A 21,427-nucleotide genomic window follows, 5' to 3' on the forward strand; every position below is an offset into this window, starting at 1 on the left:
ATCTCTTCAGACACACTTCTTAAACACACTTTCCCAAACTGTTCTGGTCAAATAGAATCCTGCTTTCACTGTATTCCAAAAAGTTTCTGTTTTTCTATTGCTCAGCTTTTGCTTATCCCAATTTCCCTGCTCATGACTTCTGCCTGTCCCTAATCCCCTGCCACCAATAAAATCCTATTCATCTTTCAACTTAAGTCTCAAATTTCTCCTTTATTAACTTAGAGGATTCCAGCCCATATTTATGTCTTTTTCCCTTGAACTCCCATACTGCTTTAATGTCTGTTTTATTCATCTGGCAATCAATCATGCACTGCCTTTTAACATCTCTGAAAACTGTTGTTTATCTTGAGTACTGTCACTTAACTATTTCTTTGTGTATATTTTGTCTCAACTACCTAAAAAAGATCACTGAAGTCAGAAGCAGCTACACCTATTTTTCAACTCTTTAGAGAACAGAACTGGGCACCTAGTAAGAACTCAGTCCTCAATGTGTACTGACTAGTTTCCAATAGGTTATCAAATTACTTTGTAGTGACTTTAATAGACCACTAAGTTAATTATTAATTTTTCTTCATTCCAGTCAGGCATTGGTAGTGACAGAGAGTAGAATAGAGCATTGGAGATGAGATGTATATGAAAGAAAGCATATTTGAGTCTTTAAGCCTCAAACAAGATAAATTGCTAAGATGCTTATGGTGAGACATTTTACTTACAGCTAAAGGTGTTTCTTAATAGATTTAGGTCCCTAGAGCAGCTCTACAGAGGTTGTGATTACCACCCAAAACTAAACTGCTCCAAGACAGTAAACAGATTATTTTTTTCCTTTTAAGTTTGTGCAGGGCAGTCAACACCAAGGTGTTTAAATCAATTGATTCAGAAATTACATATCAGTGGTCTTATGGCTTTCTCTAGAAGTTTTTGCATTCCTGGACTAATAATTAAAATTCAAAATATCCTATGCGACCTTTTTTTGCCAAATTGAAAATGTATGATTCATGAGAAGTGCTCCAGTTTGGATAGAGATAAGCTGAGAGAAAAGAAGATGGGAAAGAACACGAGAATTACAACTTTCTGTGGCTACCTCTAATGTCATGCCATAATTGCAGGTGGGCAGGATGGAAAGGATGTGCTTTTCAACAGGAAAGGAAGAAAATAAAGGAGTGAAGTGCTAAGTGCTAAGTCATACAGAGACCATCATCAGATTCTAAGCAAAGTATCTCTATTAAGCATATACTATGTGGACCTGGAAAAGGCCTTAATGATATGTGGAGAGGTGCCTAGGCCCAAGTTCAGCTAGCTTGTGATGTACTCATAGCCATGATTAGCAGAATGTATAGTTATGAAATTAAGTGGTCAAAAGCTTAAGAAGTCCTATAAGAGTAAGGACATATATTTTTTCTTCATTGCACTAATTTTACTTCTAAAACCCATTATTACCAAGTCACAGTCTACACTGCCTTGTCCCAAATGCCTATAACAATACTTTATCCTTTGCTAGTCATTCAAGGCATAACTTTTTAAGGGTGGAATCATTTTCCCTTTATCTCCAAGATGTTCAGATAAGAACTCTGCTTTAGGATGAACCATGAACCATGTATCACTCCCTTTCTAAACTTGGCTCCAAGATTTCCCTCAGATTCATTTATTCATTAAAAAAATATTTATTGAGCATCTGCTGTATGGCAAGCATTGCTCTGAGCAAATAAATGACAAAAATCCCTCCCCTGTTAAAAGTTACATGACTTCTAACTGTGGTAGGTCTGCAGAAGTCATAGCCCAGACTTTGAATGGTGGCATCACTTGTGGCAGGGAGCAGTGGGCAAGGGCTTGGTATTGCTAGGACAAAAAGAATACCACTAAACTTTGAGGAAGATGGCTTCTTGCTCTTCTCTCTACATTTCTTTTGTGGTAGACAATAAACAGAGAGGCAAAATTGCATGGGGGTTAAGGATATAGGCCTTGGAGTCACACAGCCTGGGTCCAAATCCTGGCTTTGCTACTGAGTAGTCATTTCATTTTGGTCTGGTTCCCTGTCCTTTGTGAGTATTGGTTTTCTTAGCTGTTACTATAGTCATTCAGTAGACCCAAGTAAAGACTTTGATTTCAGCTTTGCTAATATAAGAACATCTAAATTAGCTGCTCGCACATATCTGGAGTGCCTCATCCACTGGCCATACTGTGACATCTACATATCAAATGGAAGTGTACAGAAATATCTAAGCCACATACTTACCAACATCTGAGTATAAGAGAATTACTCCTAATTATAAATAGTTTTAAATAGGTTTCCTAATGATATTCATGTAAAATTCCTGACCAGATGACCTCTGCTTCCATCTTATTATTTCCCTATTTGAAAGGTGGCTTAACTAATTTTGTGTTTATGCTTGAGAGGTGTGTGGATTCTCTATTATTTCATTTACCTTACAAATTTCTCCCTGTTGAACAGTTTTGATAACGTTAATCCATTCTTCCATGTCTTTCCGGGTGGGTGCAGCCAGGATAAGTTTTCGTTGTGGCGTGATCACCTAAACAAAAAGTCATACTATTAGCTGGTTCTCACTCTACAAATTTGCCCCCAAATAGAGTCTATGAATTCTCCAAGGACTTAGACAGTTCTACTAAGCATAACTGAAGCAACTTTTTAAATACAAGGCAGACGTTCCCAGAGCTATTTGTAGCTCCCTAGATACCAACCCCCCCAAATAATAATAATAATAGTAATAGATAACATTTTAATAGCATTTACTAAGTTCCAGGTACTGTTCTCTTGTACTTTATGTATATTATTTATTTACATTAATCTTCACTGCAACCCCATTATATTAGAATTTTCCCCACTTCAAAGGCAGGAAAACCATGGCAAAAGAAATTAAATAACTTGCCCAGGGTCACTTAGCAGGTAAAAAGCTAAGCTAGAATTGAAATCTAGATTATTTGGCCCTGGAGCACAAACTTTAAACATTAAGTCAGGCATTCCTATATTACTCAAGTGAGGTTGCTTGAAAATCCTGCTCACTTAATACTGCTCTGTCTACTTGGAAATAGTGAAAGGGTATATGGTTCATCAAGGCATGCCTCTTTCTGTTTAGGAGGAGACAATATAGTGAGAAATCTAAAACTCTATTTTATTTCTTTCTTATGGTCAAGGACAACCTGATGAAAATTTTAGCATTGTTTCTCTTAATCCTGTTTGTTGCAACAACCCAGGCGGGAATGAAAAAGCCATGCTGAGGGTCTAGCAGAGGGGTAGGACTTGGTCTTTTCCTAGAGGGAAGTAGGAAGCATGGATAGCAATAGCATCAATCCTTGTTTCAATGGCCCTACCTGCATTTACCATCGACCTCCAAAATCTTGGAACTAGAGCTCAATATACCAAAAAGCGATTTGTTTTTCCTTTTGTATGTAGCATGGCATGATTCTGTGATAGATGGGAAAAAGAACTAGTGGGAATTGTGGCAACAACCACTCTTTTGGTCCCAACCCGTTCTTGTAGGGGCTGATGAGCAGTGTCTCTGTTTTAATTAGGCTAAGGGGCAACCTAGTCCTTGAGATTTCTCTGTAGAGTGAAGACCAAAAACATTAGCCTGTATGATCATCAGCCAAAAGTTAAGTTTTGGGGGAGTGGGTCAACAGAACCCTCAGCTTTACTCTGGGTCAGTGTGATATAAGGAGAGAAATGAGAGTAGGGTCTCCTCTTATATCTAGCTTGTCTCCTTTCAAATTAGAATAGAATGTGGACCTCTGACAGCAGCAGAACATTGGGCCTATGACTCTTTAGTCTGCTAAGTTCACCTGCCTGAAAAGGAACCCCAGTCTCCATAAGCCACCACTGAGGCTTGTGAGAAGACAATTCTGGGAAGAAGTGAGTAGGAGAATTCCTCAGCCAATGGACTTGCATTTTTCAGTGAGTTTTTTAGTCTGGATTCATTTGAATGACAAAAGCCTTACGAAATTTCAGCAGTGCCAAGCCCTTGAATACTTTCCTAGAGTATCTTCTGCTTTCTTTGTGGTACTCTCATTAGTGATCTGAGCATAGGGTGGCTTTCACTTTGGATTTAGGCTCTTATCTGCTTCATCAAAGGAGAGAATATCATGTAGCTTGATTATCCTGACATTTTCTACAATATATTAGCTGTCTCTTGAAAGATTCCCTGTGATATTTTTCTTAATCACCTTCAACAGGAGGACAGAGTTTTGTGATAGTCACTTCCCCCACCCTGAAATAAACTCAGTTTTATAACAGGCTGGTAATAGGTAACAAGGCCATTAGTATTTCCTCCCTATGGTGGGTTGGTAAAAGTGTTTACACGAACAATCTTTAGCACTCATTTGCAATACTACTTTAAGCAGATTTCCATAGACATTTTGAATCAAAGGAAATTTGGTAAACCTAAACTCCAAAGAGTCAACAAGTGTGTAAACCCCTCTTCCCAGCTAGCTCCCAGCCCTGCCCATTAAATCATTCTCAACCTTACTTACACAAAAACTGTGACAAAGGTTTCTACAGCTGGTTTCAGCCAAGGCAACCTGAGACAGATCAATTGTTTCAAAATGTGCAAACTGGAAAGATATAAGATGGAGAGGGGGAAAGAACCATCTGGTTAATGAGGCAAAGAGATACTAAAAAGTAAACACACACACACATACAGGCACATGCACAATAATAGGCATTTTTGGCAGTTGTGATGTAATCATTGCTTTGGCTTAGGATTTATTTAGCATCATGATTTTTGTTGATATAACATGTGGCAAACAAAAACAAACCAAACTAAACCAAAACACAACAGTTCCCAAACCTTTGATGTGGATTTAAAGAAAAGCATGGGTGATTCAGAATTATTCAAAACTAAGGGTTGGTGTTGGAGAAGATAATGTGATGTAGTCTAGCTAGAGGCCTATTGGAGCAGGGAGGTGTTATTGGGTCTAATTTTATCAGCTGACAGCCTTTGACTAGGTTGCTAGTCCCATCCAGTTTTATGCCTTTGTCTTGTTATACACTGACTTATATACATATACTTGTTATACACCTAGTAGGTAACATTCAGCCAGCAGCAGGAAATCAGCACTATGGATACAAACAGGACTGACTTCAATGGTATGTAACTGTGCAATTAAATAGGTCTTCATGTTCAGACAAGTCACACACTTGGTTTAATGCTCTGCTATTGCAGTTTTGAAATTCTTAATAAGTTTGTCATTGAATTTGTGTTTTATAAGTGGAGTCTAGTAGGACGATGGGTCATGAGCATTAGCAGAGGAGATATGCACAATATGCATTACTCCATATATTGTCACTCCATTTGCATTCGTGATACCCATAAGCATAGAATTACAGTAGACCCATGATGTGTGGGAGTTCAGTGAGGCCCTAGTCAAGTATAAGGTAAGCACATTACATCGATGAGTAAATAGGGGAGCTGACAGCCCTGAGAGGCCACATTTCCTGTTGGAACTAGAACTTGCTTCAAACACAGCAATGGTGTTCTAAGAAACATGAACAACCAAGGAACCCTATTGTATTCTTTCTTATTTATGTTACTTCCCTGTATTTGCCAATCATTTATAGTGAAAATGATAACATTGAAGAAAAGGGAAAGATAGTGAAATTCATAATTCCTTTTCCTTTTAGTCAGAGTATTGGTAGAATGTGTAAGTACCAAGACGTGAAATAAAAACAGTTGAGCTAGTTTTGCACAGTTTTTTGTACTGATGAGAACAATGTGTGTGTGTGTGTGTGTGTGTGTGTGTGTGTGTATGAGCTACTGGGTGCAAATGATATAATGTTGGTGATTTTTCATGAGTTAAATTCTTTTCAATTTCCTTTTAAAACTGGCACTGTACAACATACAGATGGATGGAAAAATTGCTAGTAATTTAAAATATTATTTATTTATTTTCTTAGAAGGACATTTAATAACAAATAGAAGATGCTCTGAAAAATAATTGCTTTATCTTTTAGTATCTTTACTGGCATTTGTCCTTGTTCTTTAAATAAGAGGCCTACATTTATATTTTGTACTGGGCCCCCCAAATTATATAGCTGGTTCTGGGTTTAGAAGCTAATTGAGGAACCTATGAAAAGGAAGGGAAACTGAGAAAGGAAGGGAGAGAAGAGTGTCCCTCATTTGGCTGTAAAGGCCAACTTAAAGCAAGACTGGAAGGTTTCAATTTCTGCCTCTTTGTTTGCCAAATGTCTTTACCTATTAGCCCATCTCCTCATGAAACATTTTTCTGGCATCCACATATTAACCCAATTGACAAGGTTTATATATATATATAATCCTATATATTCTTTTACCGCTGGATGGTGAGCAAAGCAGAGCCTTTGTCCTTGAACCAGAAAATATCTAAGCTTCCATCTCTTGAAGGAGTTACAGCTCTTCAGCAGAGGTCCTTCCTTCAGTATTCTCTGAAAGATAACATAGAGTTGAGTTATTTATTACATCAATTTGCAAGGCCATATCACTTGTCCTCTCAGTTGAGAAGATCAGATAGTTGGAAGGCTCCGTCTCTTGTCATATATCTGAGAAATGGCCTGAGAGCCATTTCTTTGAGGAAAGAACTCAAAGAAGTTCATTCAATTGAAAAATCTGTTGGTTACTTTTGGATAACACATATGGGATGACATATAGCGTATACGTTTCTTAGGATAAATGGCATATGAACTGTGAAGAACATCTCCATTGATCATAGGGAATAAGGAGGAGGGAAATTAACACATGACTATGAGAACAACATGCTTAAGAAGGAACAAATGGTAGGGAAGAGACTACATTAAGTAAAGGCAGATTTTCTGGATGTCTCCAGGTTGTAGTTCTGTGCAGGGCCTTCTTATCAGCTCTTTTAGAGTGTTCTTTTTAGAATATTAAGTTGGATCACATTCCTTCCCTGCTCACAAACTTCCAATAGCTTCCAAACATTTTTAGAACCAAATCTAAGTTCTTTACCACAGCCTTCAAGGATTCACCATCTAGTGAGAAAGCAAAATGTCACAAAAACGAACTGCCTTCTGATTATGTTCTTTAGACATCTTATATTCTGACCACTGACTTCTCAGTTAGCTGTTGAATGGACTGACTCTAACCCAGCATAGAGTCTACTTATCATTTTTACCATGGAGCAAGTTCTCACTTATATTTATATATACAAACCAACATGCAAGACTTCTATTTGGGAACAGCACTCATGCCCACCAAACTGGAACAAAATTCATGCTGAATAGGCAATGTCACCAAATCAAGGCTGTATCACTAATTTCATCTATCATCTACATTAAAATTCACCATTGAGTGGTTGTGGAAATGTTCTGTTTGGCCCACCTACTACTGTTTTTTATAGTTTTTAATTAGTTGATATTATTTAAAACAAAATATTTCACATTAAAATTCAAATTTCCTGTTTCTTTAAAATAATCATAACCTCGGATAACAGTGAACCTATATTCTCACATGTCAACAATCTGCTGGAATGGAATAGCAGCTGCTCTATTCAGATGGGACACCTGACTCCACCAGGCATTTGAGTTTGGGACCCTGATCTAAACAATTCTTTGCTACTCCTATTCTCCCAAATATATATGCATTTATTATAGCTCTCTAACCAATAAGAGTGTACTAATGGACAGAACCTTTGTATGTCAATTGAAAAGTCAGTTCATGAGCAATCCATGTTTACCTGAGCCTTCTTGACAACTTAAGTGAGTTTCAAGATACTGTACCATCCTTGAGATGCTTACATAAGAATGATGCCCAAGAGTCAAGACAGAGAACAATGAAATCTTGTGGGAAGGAGGAAGATGTCAGGGAGAGTAAAAAATTACATTTAATTTTTGAATACATTGAATACATTTGAATTGCTGACAATAAGTCTGGTGGCCTATGGTATACAATCTCAATGATAGCATTTGGTTTTCTGTATAGTAACTTTCTCACCTTTGTGTCATTTATTATTCTATATTGTCATCATGAAACCTAGGCATTCATGAATATCCCTCTCAAAATTTTTACTGCTCCACCTTTGAAGCATTGAAACCACATACATTAATTCTGCCTTTTCCCCAAGTTATTCTACTCTGTTAATTACTAAATGCTTCTTCTACTGTTCTTATTCTGAAATATATAGTGTCTAATGTAATAGCTCATTTTACAATTTTTGGCTGGCTATTTTTACCTTACTTCCATTTTCAGTTTAAAGTCTCCCTCAACATCAATGGCTTTTTCTTATCCTTGCTGCCATACCCAGCTCTCTTCTCTTCCTGTTCCTTTCAGGGGTAGGAAGATGGACTGAGGTGGTACTGAGAACATGAAGAAGGGTATTTGTTTCTCCAAAAGATTCCTAGAAACCTGGGAGTTCTAGTTCCTTCAGAAAATTCCCAGGCACTGGTGATTTGAAATACAGAAAAAAGTATAAATCAGGCTCTTCTTTCCAGCTACTTCCTTCCATCAACCCTTACTAATGGTCATTCTTTAATTCCCCTTCTGAGTATTTAAGAAATGTTCTCTTTTCTTCTCTTATACATTCCCTGATAATTAGTGACATCTGTTATTTATTCAAGGACACAGAAAAAATTAATTAATCTACTAATATGAGGACATGGCAAATCATCAAAATCTTCAGTTCTCATTCCATGAACCCAGCATTTGTCAGGTGAAGAAAAGAGTTTGTGATGCAATAATCATTGGATAGAGTGCTTAATTCATTTTCTGAGCTCCTACTATGAACTCTGTCTTTCAATAGACCATTTGAGACAGCTAAACAATTTGCAGGCACATTCCATCTAAAAGATATGGATAGTGGGAGTAGAGGGGGAGGGAACAATAATCCACGTAGACAAACACAAAGTTATGTGAGCTCAGAACCATTTGAAAAAGCCTTGGGGCTTCATGTTCATTACCCTTAATGTTTACTTTCTGGTTCAAATGAGGGATTGCATCAGAACAGTGGTTATCTACTCACACACCCTGTCATTGCCTATACCAGCCAAATCACAATTTTCTCCTCTCTGTGCTATGATATTAAATTGGCCACTTTGAATGTGCTAGCTTTAAGGCAGGACTGTCTACTCAATGCTGGTTGATAACAGGAGAGACAGGACAACCTAGTAGGAAAACTGGAGTGGTCAAGCCCAGTTGCTACAAAGTTTTAGGTGATTGTTATTGAATGCTGACCAGTGTTACTAGCTCATTTCATAGATAAACTGGTAATCCAGGCTAAAATTTTATAATATTGAAATGTTAGCAACTAATTGTATTTAAAAAAAAAAAAAACTCATGAGGCCCAAAGAAAACATGTGTTCAGGACAAAGTCAGCCCACAGGCAACCACTTTGCAATTGCTACATTATAGTTACTATCACTTTCTCTAGAGAACAGAGTGGTGGGTATTCCTGACATCAGAGAAGGTTGTAGTATATGAGTTTAGAGCTTGTATGTGAGGAGCCTATACATATGAGATATATATTACTAAGTTGGGAGCATGTAAATTTTGATGTAATTTATGTATTAGGGAAAAAAGGTTAGAAGGCCACATAATAGTTTCTTAAGTTCTAAACACAGGCCCTATAGCATTCCAACAAATATCCAAACCTCAATTGGGAGAATGTAAAGTTCCTGTAGTTTCTTGCCTCTTAAGCTGTCTCCCTTCAGAGAAATTTACTAATCCAATCACTGTTTCTAGATAAATCCTTGTAAAGCAGAAGCTAAGAATCAATCAACGGGTCAATAAAATATGTGCATACAAATCAACATTTACCTGCTGGGGGCCACTAAACCTAGTAAGGACATAAGATAAAAGTTGGAAGACTCAAACAAACAAGCATATCCTTCAAAGGCACATATTGGAAGGAGAGCTCTTGTCTATCCCATAAGAGGACTTTCATAGTGCTTCCTAGTTCCAGGCCTCTTGTGGACAACATCGTCTCACTGCCCCCTCAACACAACTATGTGGAGTATTACCTCTAATTTCCAGCTGGTAAATCTGAAGCTTGGGCATTACTTGAGGATTTACAGTTAGAGAATGCTGGTGGGCTCTGTGCTCTTTCTACTATTCTACCCATGACAAAAAAAAACCTGGGTATATCTGATTAATTAATATGTACACCACAGAGTGAATACACTGTCCCCACCCAATCTTTGTTTTGAAAGACAAGACAGTAGATTGCTAAGAATTGAATGGTTTTCTGTGTTCATAGCAGCACAATTTACAATAGCCAAGTGCTGGAAGCAACCTAAGTGCCCATCAGTAAATAAGTGGATCAAAAAACTATGGTACACTTACATATACCATGGAATACTATACAGCAGAAAGAAAGAAGGAGCTCCTACTCTTTGTGACAGCATGGATGGAACTGGAGAGCATTATGCTAAGTGAAATAATCCAGGTGGTAAGGGACAAATACCATATGATCTTACCTTTAACTGGAACCTAATCAACAAAACAAACAAGCAAGTAAAATATAACCAGAGACATTGAAATAAACAACAAACTGACAGTAACCAGAGGGGAGGGGGAGGGAAGGAGTAGGGTCATCAAGGAACATGTATAAAGGACCCATGGACAAAGTCAAAGGGGGGAATGATTGAGGGTGGGATGTGTGAGTGTATGGGGCGAGAGAAAGTGGTGGCAGGAAAATGGAGACCACTATATTTGAAGAGCAATAAAAGATCTTCAACAATAAAAAAAACAGCTTTGATTAGAGCCATACCCCACTCTTGGAAAGTAGAGCATTCCTATGAACTTTCCGGTAAGCTGGAATGGGGTAGAGTGAAGAAGAAATTACCATTAATTTATATTGAAAATGTCTGAGCATTCTCAGACTCAAAAAATGACCTAACATATTACCAAATAACACATGAAACGAAACCTAAAATAACTTTATTACACCCAATTTTACACTAAGTGTAACACCCTTATGAGCTCTTTTAGGCTTTTATGATACCACATCTTGCTAATGAATGCACAAAATAAATGAAAATGAAGAACTGATGCTCATAAACCCAGTTTGAAACTTTGACAGTTTGATGCTGAGATGCTGAGCTTAGTTCCCAGGGAAGAATCTTGGCATGAAACACTCCTGCTGCTCAGGATGCACACAGACTACATAATGGCTGCTGCAAAACAAACACTGAACTCTATTTTTGGTTTTTGCTTTCTTTTGTAAAAGGAAAAATCCTCTTCTGATTTCTTTTGGTTAGCAAAAACAGGCACTAATATAGATGTTTTGTAAAAGCAAAATGACATAAAGTGAACTTTCAAAAAGCAGGGAACACCTGAACTCCATATTAAAACTGTTAAGGGGCTTCTAAGAAGCAAATGACAATCCCTGGTGGGTGAGAGGGAAGTTCTTTTGTTGTTGTTTTTTTAAATGACTAAAATTGACTAGAAGAGTAACAAGAATTCACATGTATACAGCACTTTACAATTGATGAAATGCTTTTACTTTAGTTATTGAATCCTCTCACATCCTCTGAAAGGCAGCTAACTCAACCCTGCTCTAAAAAAGACACTCTGAACTTCAATTTATTTAAGTAGCTTGCCCATACATTTTTATTTCTAAGACATTATCAAGACATTTGGCCCTGACTGGCATGACTCAGTTGATTGGGCATTGTACCACAAAGCAAAGGGTTGCCTGTTTGAGGTGGGTTGTGGGTTCGTCCCGGTCAGGTCACTCAGGTTGCATACAATGGACAACTAATCCATGTTCCTCTCTCATGCTGATATTTCTCTCTTTTTCCTTCTCCCTCGCTTCTCTTCTCTCTAAAAACAAATTTTAAAAAGACATATGAAGTTTTTCCTCTCAAATAATAGTGTCAATATTTGTTTAGCATTTTTGAGATTTTGCAGGATCTTGAGGTTAAAATATTTGTCAGAAAAATGCATGTCTAATTAGGGGGAAAATCTCATTTGATACAGCAACAAGAAAAATAAAGTATCTAGGAATAAACCTAACCAAGGAGGTAAAAGACCTGTACTCAGATAACTATACAACACTAAAGAAAGAAATTAAGGAAGACAAAAACAAATGGAAGCATGTACCATGTTCATGGATTGAAAGAATTAACATAATCAAAATGGCCATACTACCCAAAATGATTTATATATTCAATGTGACCCCTATTAAAGTACCAATGACATATTTCACAGATACAAAACAAACATTTCAGTAATTTATATGGAAGCATAAATGACCCCGAATAGATGCAGCAATTTTGAGATAGAAGGACAAAGTAGGAGGGATCCCAATACCTGGTATCAAACTATATTACAAGGCCACTGTAATCAAAACAGCCTGGTACTGGCATAAAAACAGGCACATAGACCAATGGAACAGAATAGAGGACCCAGAAATAAACCAAACTCTCTACAGTCAATTAATATTTGACAAAGGGGGAAGAAGCATAAAATAGAGTACAAATAGTCTCTTCACCAAACGGTGTTGGGAGATCTGGACAGCCACATGCAAAAAATATTGGCAAGAAAATCTCAGACATTTCATACAGCAACATCTTCACTGATATGTCTCCTAAAGCAAGGGACATAAAGGAAAGAATAAACAAATGGGACCTCATCAAATTAAAAAGCTTCTGCATGGCTAAAGTAAACAGCATTAAAATGAAAAGAGATTTTCCCAACCATATGGGAAAACATATTTGCCAATAATACCTTGAACAAGGGTTTGATCTCCGAAACATATAAAGAACTCACATGACTCCACTGCAGGAAGACAGAAAAACCCAATTAAAAATGGACAAAAGACTTGAACAGACACTTCTCTAAGGAGGACATACAGAGGGCCCAGAGACATGAAAGGATGCTCAGCATCACTAGCCATCAGAGAGATGCAAATTAAAACCACAATGAGATATCACCTCACACTTATCAGAATGACCATCATAAACAAATCAACAAACAAGTTTTGGAGGGGATGTGGAGAAAAGGGCAACCCAAGTGCACTGTTGGTGGGAATGCAGACTGGTGCAGCCACTGTGGAAAACAGTATGGAATTTCTTCAGAAAACTAAAAATGGAACTGCCTTGTGACCCAGCAATTCAACTGCTGGGATTATACCCTAAGAACACTGAAACACCAATCTAAAAGGACCTATGCACCCTTTGGACCAATGTTCATAGCAGCACAAGTTACAATAGCCAAGTGCTGGAAGCAACATCAGTAAATGAGTGTATCAAAAAACTATGGTACATTTACACAATGGAATTCTATGTAGCAGAGAGAAAGAAGGAGCTCCTACCTTTTGGGACAGCATGGATGGAAATGGAGAGCATTGTGCTAAGTGCAATAAGCCAGGTGGTGAGGGACAAATGCCATATGATCTCACCTTTAACTGGAGCATAACCAACAAAAGAAAAAAGCAAACAAAATATAACCAGAGACACTGAAAGTCAGAACAATCTGACAGTAACCAGAGGGGAGTTGGGAGGGTACAGTGGGGAGAAGGATTTTCAGGAACTACTATAAAGGACACATGACAAAACCAAGGGGGAAGGTGGAAGCAAGGGAGGGAGGTGGGTTTGGCTGGAGTGGGTGGAGTGGTGGGGAGAAAATGCAGACAACTGTAATTGAACAACTATAAAGTAATTAAAAAAGAAAAATGCATGTCTAATGTTATGAAAATCAATAATAGGATTCTACATGGAAATTTTTCTTGGTGAACATCTTCACATGTATACAGCTACTCCATAAAATGGGACACACCTGCACTCCTCTTGGTCCAAAGTGCCACATTTCTGTGGCAATATTTGTGATGCTACAGCTAGGAATAATTTACAAAGGGTAATATGATCCTTATACATACTGAAATGCCAGGTGACCCACCTGTTGCTTCTTAAACCAAAACATACTGCAGGCAGGTGTCCTAGTCCTTCCTGCCAATTCTGTATGACATTAAAATCCAAATAGCAAGCACTACAGTCTCCACTCTTGAACTCTTAATGGTGGCTGTTTTGTAGTGGGACTGAGTGTGGTGCTAAGTTAAATCACTTCAGACATCATTTAGCTTTATTCAAATGCAAGAATGCAGGGCTTATCAAAACATAGGTAATTCAGGTCCCAAGGATAGGCAAGATGTCTTCGCCTAAACTGTGGCATCCCCTGCAGAGAAAGCTAGAACTTCAGAAAACTGTGATTCAGGTTCCTTTTGGGTTTTTTGGTAAGCCAGTCCCCAGATCCATTATTCCCAGAAATTCTTGCACCCTGACAGAAATGGTCTCTTTCCCCGATGCTCTACAATTCCACAGGGAGAAATTGTCAACAGTGAAAGTAAGCACTTTCATTGCTCCATATTTATTAAATATCTTCTATAAAATACCTCAAAGAGTTCGTAAAATAGCCTAATTTTATATATATAATTAACACCTGCCTTGTGCTTAATTGAAAAAGAGCAAGTGGAGCTGTTGCTGTGACCTTTTCCTATTGTTCTCTCCAATCTCTGAAGCTTTTACTATATCTGCTCCATCTGTTTTTCTGTGGCTCAGTAGGTTTTTGATGGATGAGGCTTTGAGAGATGCTTTTACCTTTTCCCAGCAAAAGGAACCTCTATTAGGTAGCCAAATTGAATTCCATCCCCACCCAAACAGTAGGCAAACATCATGACATGCACCCTTACCTGCTATTCTCAATGTATTCTTGGGAGGGAGGCTGGATCAAGTTGGGGATGGGTAGTTTATCACTCCTCAAGTGAGAACCAGACTCCCACTATGAGTACAACTGGGGAAGGAAGCTTTCTGCCTATGGCTCTTCTAGTTAAAAAAACCTGGAATGTCTATTCTCTTTGCTTTGAGGCCAAGGATGATGGGAAGAAAACCATTTCCTAATGCTGGCTTGCCAAAGTTGATTCAGAGCAACAATGTTTGATTTAGTTAAAATGTAACTCCAGGTGCTTTAGGCTTTAAGGAAGGCCAGGTCCATCACTTTACTGAAAGCTTTATATTCCTCAGGGTCCTGTTGATGTGGAAGGAGTCAGACAGACTGGCTCCAGCACGTACTAACTGTGTGACCTTGGGCAAATCACTTAACCTCTCTGAGTCTCAATTTCCCTGTCTGTTAGAGGAGGATACCTCACAGAGCATGTGCCTGCCACTCTATACATGTGAATTGCGTGTGGATTTTGGAGGGAGGGGCTTGTGACACAGCACCACTCATCTTGCTACTAAAAGCTTCCCTCCCTGGCACTAGCAATCCTAGCTGGCTAAGGGCTCCAGCAGAAGGATGAGGATTAGGGTAACTAACTGTCTCAGTTTTTCCAGGACTTTCAGTCCTAAAACCAGGAAAGTGAAAGGTAAACCAAATCCTTTTGGTTATCCTAACACTGAGGAATGATATCTACCTATTGCTCAGGTCTTCAAGGACTGTAGCTACAAATCCCTCCCATGGCTTCCTGTGCTAAGGAAGCACTACAGAGGATCCTCTATGTCCCTGCTTTCTATTAGCAAAATAAAATAAACTTAAGAATGATGTGTTTTTCTTCTGAATAGACAAAAATTTTAACCAGTTTCTTTCATTTTATTCAAAAAATAGTTTATACACATGCACAAACATACACACACACACACACACACATATAGTCTTTCTTCTTTATGTAAACCAGCATTCCATGCACAATGTTTTGTTTCTTGCTCTCAACACATAATATATATTGAAGGCCTTTCAATATTGGTACATACTGAGCTGTCTCATTTAAAAAAATAATTATATAGCATTTCATTGTATGGATGTAAGGTGATTTATTTAAACAGTCCTCCATTGATGGGCAGTGATTTAAAATTGTATTCTATTGACTTCCGCCAAGATGGAGGCATAGGTGGAAACACTGTGCCTTCTCCCACAACCAAGTCTGAATACAACAAAGGTTTGGAGAAACAAAGACACAACCAAAGGACAGAAAATTGAATTATACGGAAGTCCGACTACATCTAACCGTTCAACGGGGATGGTAAGAGGGGCGGAGCCAGCAGCAAGTAGGGTCGGGCAGGACAGGGCCCCTGACCCAGGCGCGCAGGCAGACGGGAACCAGTTGAGGTGCGGGCAGACCGCAGGCGCATATTCGCGCACAGTGAGACAGACCACGCAGGCCCCAGGGGGCGAGGGCTGACGGCGGTGGCACACTCGTGTGCAGTGGGACGAAACGCGTGGGCCCGGTGACGGCAGCAACTGCGGCACCGGTGAGGGCCGTGGTGGCAGGCGGCGGACAGGACGCCATAGTCCCTCTTTGACCCCGCCCCCGCATACAGCGTCACAACCCAGTGAGTTAGTTGCCCTGCAATACAAGTGAGAGCCATTGTCCCTCTTTAACCCCGCCCCCACATGCAATGTCACAACCCAGCGACTTAGTTGCCCTGTTCTAGTGAACACTTTAGGGCTCTGATCCTGCGATGGAACAGGCACGAACAACCCGAAAGATGGCGCAAGAAGAACTCAAAGTCCCAGAGCCAATAACTCTAAGCGACCGAGAAATTGCCAGCCTCTCAGAAGCACAATTCAGGACACTATTTATCAGGATGCTCACAGAACTGGTAGATTATAGTCACAAATTAGAGGAACAAAGGAAGGCTAAACTAATTGACATGAAGGGAGATGCACAGGAAACCAATAGTGATGGAAAGGAAACGGGGACTCAAATCAATGGAATGGACCAGAAGGAAGAACAAAACATCCCACCAGAAAGGAATGAAGAAATTAGAATTCAAAACAATGAGGAGAGGCTTAGGAACCTCCAGGACATCTTTAAATGTTCGAACATCCGGATTATAGGGGTACCAGAAGGGGGAAAGAAACAGCCACGAGTGGAAAATGTATTTGAACAAATAATAAAGGAGAATTTCCCCAGTCTGGCAAAGGAAATAGACTTCCAGGAAATCCAGGAAGCTCAGAGAGTCCCAAAGAAGTTGGACCCAAGAAGGAACACACCAAGGCACATCATAATTACATTAGCCAAGACCAAAATGAAGGAGAGAATCCTAGAAGCATCAAGGGATAAGGGGACAGTCACCTACAAAGGAGTACCCATCAGACTGTCAGCGGATTTCTCAAAAGAGACCTTACAGGCAAGAAGGGGCTGGAAAGAAGTATTCCAAGTCATGAAATCCAAAGACCTACAGCCAAGATTGCTTTATCCAGCAAAACTTTCATTTAGAATGGAAGGACAGATAAAGTGCTTCTCAGATAAGGTCAAGTTCAAGGAGTTCATCATCACCAAGCCCTTATTATATGAAATGCTAAAGGGACTTATATAAGAAAAAGAAGATGAAAAATATGAACAGTGAAAGGACAGCAAACACACAGTTATTAACAACCACACCTAAAACAAAAGCAAACCAAGAGGACAGCTAGATCAGGAGTGGAACCATAGAAATGAAGAACACATGGAGGGTTAGAAACAGGGGGGTGGGAGGAGGAGAAGGGGGGAGAAGGCACAGAAAATAGCATAGATGGTAGGTAGAAAATAGATAGGGGGAGGGCGAGAATAGTGGGGGAAATATAGAATCCAAAGAACTTGAGACACATGGTTATAAACTAAGGGGGGGAGAATGGTGGGGGAGGGAGGGTGCGGGTGGAGGGGAATGAAGGGGGGGAATAGAACAACTGTAATGGTATAATCAATAAAATATATTTAAAAAAATAAAATAAAATTGTATTCTATTACAAACAATACTGCAATGATTATCAGTATACACATGCCATTTTGCATTGGTGTGAGCAAGTTGATAAGATAAATATCAAGGATTGGTGACTTTAAAACTGGGACTTATAGTCCCAGTCCACTGGGACTATAAAGCCTAAAAACATGTCTTCTCAACTATCTCTATTCTCTTTCCCTTTCCTTTTTCTATTGAAATTTTCTAGAAAGGGTAAGAATCACTAACTGGGGGTTAGGGAGCAGGTGGGCAATTTGGACCCACGCTGACAAAATACAGAAGCAGTAACCTGGCTCTTAGTAATTGCCCTGGAACTTGCAGCCACTGGGAAGGAAGAAGAGCTTGGCTGTGTCCCAAACCTTCACATGGATTTGAATGCTGATTTTGCTGTGTTGAACTATGAAGCCTTAAACAAACCATTTTGCATCTACAGGCAATGGTAATTCTGATCTAGCCTGGGTGTCAAATCCAACTTGGGGATCACTTCAATTCACTTATTTCTTTCCCCCAGAGGCCATTATTTTACCCAGCAGGAAAAGCCATGGATAAATAATGTCTGCCGATTTCCCCTTAGTTTAAGCTAAAGGAAACCATGTACCGTGAATGATTTCCCAAATGGAGAGGAAAAAAAATTACACTTCTTTGAAGATGTGTCTGAAATGTCAAATAGCATCTTTGCATATTTTGATACTTTGTAACAACATGCCAGACCATGTCTTGGAGCTCCTGAATCTGTGGACTTCAGCCTTTAGAGGTATTTTTAAATGCTTGCAACCAAAAGCCAAAAGGAACTCTGCAAGTATGCAAAGTTGTCACTCATCTGGCTACAACTCATTCAAAGAGAGAAGTGATGAAGACACAGCCAAGTGCTTTCTATGTACTGGGCTTTAAAAATACCTATCTCTTTCCAATCATGTCATCTCATGCCTCTAATAATGTAGCTGTGGTAAGGCCACATCACCTAACTGCATGTAATTGGGGAGCTGAGGAGATTGCCTTATTGTCAAACTGGCCCCATGCAGACAACCATCTGAAGGTGTGCACAGGACCTAAGAATACATTCATTAACAGGTCCTCTGGGGATGAAGTGGTTAGATAACAAAGAGAGGATGTTGAGTTTTTGTTTTTACTTTTTCTCAGTCTTATGAAGTCACATTGACAAGAATCATGGGGTTGGTAAACAGAAACTAATGCTAGAACCATTGATTCTGCTTGGTTCTTGGTTCCCAATTTCAGCAATGGGATGATGAAATTCACTAATTCACTAGTATGTGTATATGCAAAATTATTCATGTTGCCACACTGGTGGTAGGTCAGAGTAGGAACACGGTCTCAGGTAAGGACATCTCGGGGTAGGAGGACATCTCGGGGTAGGATTTGCTTGTGGGTTGAGTGAAGGATTTTCCATTCAACCTCTAAACCTGTGAATAACTTTGCTTTCTTTGAGCAGAGGACTGTCCCTGACTGAGCAAAATTGCCTCATATGGAGGCAGGAGCCACGGTAGTTTGACAGTCCATCAAACCTGGAGGGAAAAAGAGAGGTAAGAGCTATGATTGCAGGAGACACTAATCTGTGAAGGAAGAAAATATGTTGTGAGCCTTGGTTCACAGCAATTACTGGCCAGGTAACAAAATTGAAAAACTTTGCCAGTTGGTAAAAGAAGGACAACAGGGACAAGCTTCCTAGAGTAATAATAATGATAATAATAATTGCTAACAGTTGGTGAGTATTTACTATGTGGGAAGTACTCTGTCAGATCATGTTACATGGAGAGCTGAAGCTTGGAGAGATTAGCTAACTTCCCCCAGTAGGTTGATAAATGACAGAGCTAAAATCTATCTTAGAATTTTACGGGACGTGGAAGACCAGTTATTCCTCAGTGAAATGAAAAAAAAAGTAAGGTTTAAATCATTGCTCTCATTTCAAGTTATACCTTATTGTCAATCAACAGAAGGAAATAGGATTGGAGTAGGGGGAGATGTGTAGTACAAATCTCAGCTATTTGGTTCAGTTTTGGTTTTGTTTTTAATATTATATGCTAAAGTAATTAAGGTACTAATAATTGTTTCATTTACACAGTACTTTGGCAGATATAAAGGTCTTAAAGATTCTCACTTGACTCTGAAGACAACCCTGAGGAGCAGACAAGATAGTTAATACTATTGACTTTTTTCCAGATAAGAACACTGTGACTCAAGGAAGAACCCAATGTCACTATGTTTCAAACTAGTTCTGGCCTTGGGACTTCCAGTGCAAGGCTCTTTTTCACTGTACCTCTAAATTTTGTTTTCTGTGTTGTTTGGTATCATTTAAATTAGTAATATAGTTTTCAAAGCCTAGTTTCCTCTTCTCATCCCTCTTCTGCCATCCTACAATATAACTCTCTGGCATCATTGCTGGTAAAGAAGTATGGTAGAATCAACTGTGCAATTGGCAGCCATCCTTGTAGTAAAAGAGGGTGATGCCACCCTGAAGCTAAAGGAAAATCTTCTCTGACCTGGACGGCTCCTAGTAGCAATAATAAAAAATTAATCTGTCTTTGCAAATACTGCACAAAAAGTATTCTGCAAGGATCTTTCTAGGAAAGAACAGGAGCAGTACTATTGCCTCCCCTTCCTAAGAGCCACTTCTTACAGCTTGATCAGATGCTTTACCCTAACACCTACTGCTAGCCTTTTCTACTTTTGGACCTTTATTTATGTCTCTGTTGAAACACTATTCAGATTTACATCCTTTTCTAAATTTCCCTTGCAGGCAAATACCTGGTAAGAGTACATCCCCTTCTATAGCCAGGCAATGTTTAAGGGATTAAGGTTGCTCAACTCCTAAATGGCTACTAACTACAGTAATTAAATTCTAACAACCACTGGCCAGGGCTTAGAGCAAGGTCGACTGTTACGATCTGGATTTTGTGCAGCTTAATTCTTGATAGCCTATTTTGGAGAAGGCATCCGAAAAGTACAAAAGCACTAAGGGAGAAGAAGAGAGAGATATGGAGAGAGAGAGAGAAAGAGATCGATCAGTGGTCTTATAACTCAAGCTGATGGGCTTGGAAGAGGAGTAGAAAAGAAATAAGAATAGGATAAGTCTGATACATTGAAAGGAGGCTGGGGGTGGCAGCAAACACTAACAGACTTGATGACAAAAAATTCTCATATTCCTATTAAGGGCATATACAATTACCACAGGTATTGGAACTACCTCTCAGCCACCATTTCATTGGCTCTCAGATTGTGCTCTAATCAGTATGTGTGAAGCTCTCTGTTCAAAGTTGCTGGGCCTTAATGGTTTCATGGCTTATATTTAAGTCTTTTATCCACCTTGAATTAATTTTGGTGTATGGTGTAAGTTGGCCCTCGAGATTCATTTTTTTGCATGTAGCCCTAGAGGAGAACATTGGCAAGAAAATCTCATATTCCACGCAGCAAGATTTTTACTGATACATCCCCCAGAGCAAGGGACATAAAGGAAAGAATAAACAAAAGGGATCTCATCAAAATTAAAAGCTTCTGCATGGCTAAGGAAAACAGTATCAAGATTAAAAGAGAAGCAACTGTTTGGGAAAACATATTTGCTGATGATACTGAGACAAAGGTTTAATCTCCAAAATATACAAAGAACTCACTCAACTCCACTCAAAGAAGACGAGCAACCCAATTAAAAAATGGGCAAAGGACTTGAACAGACATTTCTCCAAGGAGGACATACAGAGGATCCAGAGACACATAAAAAGATGCTCGATATTGCTACCTATCAGAGAGATGCAAATTAAA

General features: G+C 39.1%; 1 protein-coding gene across 1 annotated transcript in view; it reads right to left on the reverse strand.

Annotated features, from left to right (window-relative positions):
- The window catches only part of DGKK (diacylglycerol kinase kappa), a gene marked incomplete at its 3' end in the record, with an annotated part of 131,634 nt that overhangs the window by 67,439 nt on the left and 42,768 nt on the right, over positions 1-21,427 (reverse strand). Inside the window, exons 2-6 of the mRNA XM_037037765.1 lie at positions 11,276-11,298; positions 8,042-8,052; positions 6,302-6,412; positions 4,483-4,563; positions 2,424-2,528 (exon numbers count right to left, since the gene is read on the reverse strand). Of these exons, the coding sequence (XP_036893660.1) occupies positions 2,424-2,528; positions 4,483-4,563; positions 6,302-6,412; positions 8,042-8,052; positions 11,276-11,298 (331 nt within the window). The remainder of the gene's footprint in view (positions 1-2,423; positions 2,529-4,482; positions 4,564-6,301; positions 6,413-8,041; positions 8,053-11,275; positions 11,299-21,427) is intronic.

This window comes from Sturnira hondurensis, unplaced genomic scaffold, assembly GCF_014824575.4.
Source record: "Sturnira hondurensis isolate 20B ecotype Veracruz unplaced genomic scaffold, ASM1482457v3 Scaffold0023420, whole genome shotgun sequence".
Lineage (NCBI taxonomy): Eukaryota > Metazoa > Chordata > Mammalia > Chiroptera > Phyllostomidae > Sturnira > Sturnira hondurensis.